This window comes from Erithacus rubecula (genome assembly GCF_903797595.1).
Source record: "Erithacus rubecula genome assembly, chromosome: 25".
Taxonomy (NCBI): domain Eukaryota; kingdom Metazoa; phylum Chordata; class Aves; order Passeriformes; family Muscicapidae; genus Erithacus; species Erithacus rubecula.
The window spans coordinates 3,950,478-3,957,897 of record NC_136677.1 but is presented as its reverse complement, the minus strand read 5'-3'; the positions used below and the strand labels follow the sequence as shown (position 1 = coordinate 3,957,897).

Here is a 7,420-nt window from a genome sequence, read left to right as displayed (position 1 = left end):
TGGAGAGGTGCTGACATTCCCTACAGAGAAGGTTCCCTGCTCCAGGGACCTGGAGAATCCCCCTGTGGCCACCTGGGTGGCTCTGAGGGGCTCCACCAGCTGCAGGAGGGTTTCAAAAACCCTCCAGATTGATGAGGGCAGCGAGGAGAGATGACCAACAGCATCCAGGGGGGCAGCAGTGTGGGGACCCTGTCCCCATCCTGTGCCACCCCCCAGCTGCAGCTCCCTAATCCTTCCCAAGCACCTCAGAGCTGAGATTTGTCTTTCTTTTCTCTGCGAAAAAAAAAAATCCCAAGACAGCCCTCAGCAGAAACACCACCTCACCACAGACCTGGGCAAGCTGGCAGCAAGCCCAGGCTTCCCCATCCCGGGATTTTTTCCCTTTTTTAGTGTTTTTCCCTATTGAAACAGCAACAGTGGTGATGCTGGGCCCAAAATGGGCAGAGCCCCTGGAGCACTGCAAGCCCCCCAGCCTGGCCCAGCCCTCCTCTCCCTCGCCACCCTATTGCTCAAACAGCACTAGGCATGGATACAAAAATAAAACAGCTATGTGACTTAGATATATATAATTTTATATATATATATATATATTTGTATATATATTTTTGTCTATTTATAGGTGGATGGAGAAGCAGAGAAGCTGAAGCGCAATATAATGTGAAAATACTCGCTCTGCTCCCGCTGTTGAGACTCTCCCCACCTCTGACAGCTTCTCTCATGCTGCACAGAAGTTTCTGACACCTATTACTAACGAATTATTTTAAATATTTATTCTCCCCCCCCTTCTAAAATAGAGAGTAAATATATATTTGTTTAATTTTATATACAATGCGGTTTTGATACACCAATATCGTTTCTTTAGTTAAGAGATACTGGGGCTCATTTCTCAAGTCTTTTTTTTTTTTTGTGTGTGTGTTTTATTTTAATCTAAGTGCTGGGGGGGGAGTGGGTGGAAATCTGAGGAGCTTTCAGACCCGGGAAGATGGGCACCCTCTTTTGCAGCCCTACAAAACCTCAGGAGAACAAGAATTAAAGCCCTCCTGGGAGAGAAAGTGTCATTTTGATAGTAAATCCAAAATCTGGGCAAACTGTCCTCCATGGGGGATGCCAGCCCCTCCATCCTGCATTTCCCACCCCACTGCAACCAGTTTAAAAATCTTTAGCTACCTCTACAGTGCATGCTTGCCTCATCCAGCACCCCCAAGCCTGGACCAGCCCTTCTGCCCCCCCTTTCTCTGCCCACCCCCTCCCCAGGTCCTTCCTCCATCCATGCACGTATCAAAAGTCAGCCAGAGCCCCAGGACTGGGGATGCTCATCCTGCTGCCACAATGCTGAGGAAAAGAGCTCAGCCAGCTGTGGCAAAACACCTAAAAATGGGGAAAATGGGCAAACACGGCTCCCTCTCATGCCAGTACCCAGGCAGGGCAACAGGCTCCCATCTCCAGACCCTTCCCACAACCATACTGGTCCTCCTGCTTGGGGATGTGCCAGCTGATGGGAATTAAGTGCAATGTTAAGTTTTCTTCTTTTGCTGGCACCAGTGTTGCCAAATCTTGTTGCTGCTTCCCAGCCCTCAGTTCAAGCATTCCCTGACAGACCCCTAATAGGAACAACTGCACTTCCCACCTCTTCTTCCCACAAACAGGGGCAGAGAGGAGTCAAGATACTCAGAAATAGATTTAAAAAAAAACCAATAAAATTAAGCTGAAGGGAGGAAATGGGAGTAAAGATTCTGCTTTCTGTAAGGGCTGCCAGACAGCACAGGGATGGCTCTAGGAGAGCACTGGGAATCCAGCCTGGATCCAGATGTTCTCATGCTTGGGTCAATACCAGCATCACTGGTGACCAAATCCCCTCTCTGCCTCAGATCCTCAAAGTGCTGCTAATGAGGTTTAAAATAAAAAGACACTGTCAAGAACATCTTGTCCCTCCCAGGAGGCGCTGCTGGGGCCGGCTGGCACAGCCGGTGCTGCATTCCTCAGCTCAGGGGACAAATTTAGCTGTATCCCTCTGTCATCCCTTCTGACTCAAGCTTTTCTGGGAAGAACAGATGAAAAGCAAAATGCTTTCACATGAGTAACCAGAGAGCAGCATCTAGAGGGACTAGAGGGAAGGGTTTTTCGTGGTGCAGCTTTTTCTTTAAGCGCTGGCACCAGGGATGAGGCAATGTGACATCCCCCTGGCGTGTCATGTCCCTGTCACACCCCATGTGCCTCAGACACACCGAGCACAGGACCTGCCCCTCCTGCTCCTCCATGCCACGGCCCAGGGGTGAGTCACAGACAATGAACAAAGCTAAAAACTGGGGGTGAAATAATGAAACAGAGCGATCTGTTGTGTGCAGCAGGGCGCAGGTCACGCCGGTGCCTCTCCATCCCCAAATTCCCCTCAGGCTGCAGCTGCTCCCAGCCCCTTCTCTGCTTTGCCCATCCTCATCCCCCGCTCCAGCACGGCTCTAAACTCTCCCCTAGAGACACACATACCCCGACATGCAAATCTACTGAATTCTGCAAACCTATCTACCTTTGTCCTACGCTTCTCTATCTATTTATATCTCATATGTACAGTGGGTTTTACTCCGGTTCCTTGAGAAGATTTCCTTCCAAAAGAGCCCTGACTTCAGTCTGGGGCTGCAGCGAGCCCATGTGGGACGTGTGGAAATCCCTGAAGGTCCAGCCTCATGGAAAATTACCTCCAGACAAGAGCTACAGCTGAAACCAACCCAAAACTCTGAGAACTCCCCAGTCTACGTCACTGCCTGAAGCAAGAAGAGAAACCAAAATGCCAGGCAGATTTTGTCCTAATACAGACAGCAAGGTGGGAGCAGCAATGGGTCTGGAATGTGTCATGTCTGGATGCCACCAGACATGACTAAGCCCTGCCAGGACCGTGCCTGGGCTGCTGAGACCAAATCCAGTGTCCTCAACACTCCCAGAGACAGGTACAGCAAGTTGTTATTGCCTTTATATTCCCTTTACTTTTATATATCCAAACAGCATCACCTCCAGCTTTCCACTGGGTGGCACTGGGCCAGCTGACAAGGTGACAAACACCAGATGGACAGCCTGGAGTCCACCAGTGCCCCAAAGCAGCCACAGGTGACTGGCACAGGGCAGCAGAAATGAGAATCCTCCCAGGAAAAGCATCCCCTGCTCACACATCCCTGGGGGCTCACAGAGTGCAAACCATGCCAAGGTTCAGATTGGGAAGAGACCCTGGGACCTTCCAGCTCCCCCATCCCACAAACCTATCACTCCCTGTGCCCGTGGGTGCTGTTAGTGACAGGCACAGAAACAGCCACAAAGAGCCCTGAACGCTCCCTCTCCCCCCAGTTACACTAACTTGCATTTTCCTTCACATCAACACCGCGGAACCAGAACGCCGCTGGAGCTGCATGGCAAAGTCACCTTAGAAACACGTGGATGAGAGCTCAGCAAGTCCTGCTGCAATAGCAGGCAAAGCACTTTCTCCTTGCCTGCTCCAGGACTCGTTAAGACAGCAAGGGACGGCCCCTTTTCCCCTGTACCCACCTCTCCATGTCACCCCCCCCAGCTCAGGGTGCCCCAATCCTGCAATCCCCACGGCAGCATGAAACCAGCACTGGAGCATCTCCACCATGGCCACCTCAAAGGGAGGTGCACCAGCAAGGACCCCCTAAAACTGGGCTAGCACCCTTGCATTGAGACCTCAGCAGAGCCCAGGGACAAATATCCTTATGATTCAGAGGCATTTTTTCACCGAAGGCCAGGATTTGCCAAGGGACCTAATGGAACATTGAATTTGCAAGGTGCAAGGAGGAATTGTATGGTCACTGATACAGAAAGAGCCGTCTACCTCAGACCAGCTTAGAAAATAACAGAGTTTGGCCCAGGAAGATAAAAATCCAGATATATTTTGCAGCATGAAAAGGAGAAAAAAAAATTAAAAGAAAATGAAGAAGCAGCAGCAGCAGCAGCAGCTGTGTTTGCAAACCACCAAAGCGACACGGAGTTCAAACGGGGGTGAAATGGGGGAAGTGTTTGGCATCGTCTGACACGGCTTCGATGTTTCCAGGTCCGCAGAAGGAGAGAGGAGCAACCCTGAAGGGCAGGGAAACCAGAGGGCTGGGAGAAGCGAGGAGGTTGCCAAAGCAAGAGGTGAGCCAGTCAGCCAAAGCACGGCCCGAGTCGATGGGAAGGTGACTCGGTCTAGCAGGGAAAGGAGTTAAGGATGGTTTTAGGGAGGAGCTGCTTCCACGAGGCGCCCGGGCGGGATTTCCCACTCCAGCAGCGTGGCAGGTACATGGCTGAAAGAGAGAGGGCTGCAGCTCCAGCCTCTAAAGGTCGAAGACCATGAAAAGCCCAGTGGCTCAAAACACCTGCAAAAGGAAAACAACTCTCAAAAGACTGACCCAGCAAGCCAGCATGTTCTGTCAACCTGCCCAGCACTCCAAGTCCTCTAGAGCTCCTTAAGATGGGATGGGGCAGAGTCCTGAGGTAGCAACCTCAAGAGCCTGAAGACAGCGCCTGGCCCATCCGAACGGATGTCGTAAATCGTTTGGAAAGCACTCAAATGGAAAAGAAACCCTCTGTTTGAGAGGCTGAGGCAATGAGAGCAAAAGGAAGAGCAAGTTGGCCATGGCACAGGCAGCACAGAGCCTCCACGCCTCCCCCGGCCCCGAGGGTCACCTGTCTGTCAGGAGCAGCCCAGCTGGAGTGACTGGCGAGCTGGAGTTGGCCAAGCCAGGCAGACTTTTCCCCGCTGCAGAGCGGGAGAATGGCATTAAATCAATTCAGATTCGAGCAGGTTCTAGGGAAAAAACCCTAAAAACACACCCAGAGAAAAGAAATTCGCAGTCATACTGTTAGCAAGGTTGAGTTCTCACTCTGAGAGTTGAGGTTCTTACATCAGGTCACTCGTCATGTCAATAAAGAGCCCTGGTGCAGGCTGGAAAGAGAGGGGTATTTCTGCCAGACCCTCCCTCCTTCCTGAGACAAACCTGCTGATGGCTTGAGACCACCTACACAAAGTTGTTAAAGCTCAGAAATATCTGGTTATCGATTTAGAGGATTCATTGTCCAGTGGTTCAAACCTTACTTAGGGCCTGGAGATTGGAAAAGACACGGTGCTCTGCTTTTGATGGTCACAGGTTCCCGAGCATTCTGCTGGGAGAGGAAGCACAACCTCTAAAACAGGCAGAGCAATGGACAGGCTCTGACCTGAAAGCGTGGCATGGTCAGAGAACCAGATCACAACTGAGATCTCACGTCTTTCTCCAAACATCTCAGCCCTTGGAGGTTCAACCAGCAGCAAGAGCAAAAACCAAGGCAAAGCAGAATTAAAGGCGAGATTGCAGAGAATCTCTTGGCAATTCTACCTGGGAATAAACAAAAGTTTCATATGCAAATAGAGAGCCTGGGGCTAAAAACATGCCTACAGGCTCTCCAGCTCTCCTGACACTTTTTCTACAGCCTGAATTCACTCAAAGCAAGAATATCTACATGAAACACTTGGTGTTTTATTCCCAGGCAGGCTGGAGGGTTTAGCACTTTACCGCAGAGGAAGAACTGTGCAAACCTGGATGCAGTGGTTGATTTTACCACTTCAAACAAAGAAAAAAAAGAACCAACTCTAAATATTTTAAAGGTAGGGATTGCTTGATATTAGCACTAAGCATTTACATAGCACTTGCAGTCTGTAGGCCACCAAGTGCTTGTACAAAGTGCTCAAATATGACTTATCCCCATTTTACAGATGGGAGAACTGAGGCACAGAGAGGTCAAGTGACTTGCCCAAGGCCACGCAGTCAGAGAGTGGAGGCAGAACAGGAAAGTGAGCCCAGCTGTTCTTGGGTTACACCTTGCCTGCTAAAAACAAACAAAAAAAAAAGGCCTATGCAATCCAGAAAACCACCAGCCACCAAACCTACCCTATTCTGAAGAGGAAATACATTCTGGTGAAGAGTTAGAACAGCATTACTGAGGGAAACAGGGACAAAGGGAGGGAAACAACCCCAGCGTGTGTCACAGCCGACACATCCCGGCTGGAGCAGGAGGAAAAAAGGGAGAAACGGTGAAACCAGCAGCAACACATTTTCAGCTGGCGCGAAACGCTGGGCTTAGCTTTGCACGGAGCCATCCACGTCCATCCACAGAGCTGGGCACTTCCAGATGCTCTCCTGGGGCTCAGCACCTGCCGAAGGAGGCTTTGGGGAGCACGCAGCCAAACCCCGCTCGCTCGCACGCCCGCGGGTATCGGGAGGGATTCAACATCACAGAGTCAGAAATCACATCGCCACGCAGCACTGGAGAGCATTTGCCTGAGATACACGGAGCGTCGGGCAGAATTAATCAAACCCACCCCCATCAAAGTTGGCACAGGCCGCAGCTGGAGGGGAAAACGCCCCCAGATGGCATCAGCCCCGCACCCGCGCGCTCGCACGGCACCGAGGCTCGAGTGTGTTTGCACACAGACAAATGGTGATTTCTCACATTGATTCGAAGGCTCGGGGTCTTTCTGGCTTTTCCCTTTCACAGAGATAGGTAAGGAAAGATGTCACACATGGTTTTGCTGCTGTTACCTCACGTCAAAGGAGGCTGGGAAGGGGGAGGCAGGGAGATTTCACAATTACGGCTTCCCTGGGATTATTTGGTTGTGTTTTTCTCCTAATCAGATTCATGGGATTACCAGTTCCCGCCTGGGTTGTTAGGTTCATGTCACTTAATTACACCCTGTGTCATTCAATTTCTTCCGGCGATTGAGGGCCAGCTGCTCAATCCCACACTTCCCCCCTAAGCGCGCGCTGCGGACGCAGATGTCAAAAGCTCCATCCATGCCTTTGAAGCCTAGAAATCTTTTCCAAAGCCAAGGTGCAACACCCCCCTTCCCATCCCACCCAAACTGTTTGGGGTGAGGGAGAAGTGGATTTGAGGAACACCCAGCCCAAAGCATCCTCCCCAAAGCACCCCTCAGCTCTCCCCAGCTCATCCCCACTGAACCCCTCAGAGAGGTGACAGCGTAGGGGTGTCCCCCCCTGTTCCCCATCACCTCCATCCCCCCGTGGTGTGACACCAGCTCCCTCCACCGCTCCTGTTCAGCCTCCTGGGACGGGCGCCAGGCTAGAGCAGGGTGGCGTGTCCGCTGGTGTCATCGTGGTCGACGCTGTTGAGAATGGCTGTCTGGTCTTCAGGGAGCTGCCGGTGGCAGAGGTCGTCCTTCAGCGCTGAGAGCCGGGCGAAGGGGTCCTGACGAGGGTGTCTCTTCTTCTTGCGGAGGCAGACAGCTTCGTCAGGTGACAGTACCTGAGAGCTGGGAGGGTGCTGAACCTGGGAGGCAGAGCCGTCTGGGAAGGGGGGAGAGAAGGCAGATGGGACCGGAGCCAGCAGCAGGCAGAGCAGAGCGCTTTGCTTGCTGAAAATGGGAGGTGACAGCAAGCCTGGC

The 7,420-nt window shown here is 51.8% G+C and overlaps 1 protein-coding gene across 3 annotated transcripts in view; it reads right to left on the bottom strand.

Moving 5' to 3' along the window:
- Positions 1-296: 296 nt before the first annotated feature.
- The window catches only part of IGSF9B (immunoglobulin superfamily member 9B), a 46,084-nt gene continuing 38,960 nt past the window's right edge, over positions 297-7,420 (bottom strand). For all 3 annotated transcript variants that reach the window (XR_013776822.1, XM_079326566.1, XM_079326567.1), the window contains one exon: positions 297-7,322. Coding sequence is in view for 2 of the 3 variants with exons in the window: in XM_079326566.1 (XP_079182692.1) it covers positions 7,099-7,322 (224 nt within the window). In the remaining variant the exon portion in view is untranslated. The remainder of the gene's footprint in view (positions 7,323-7,420) is intronic.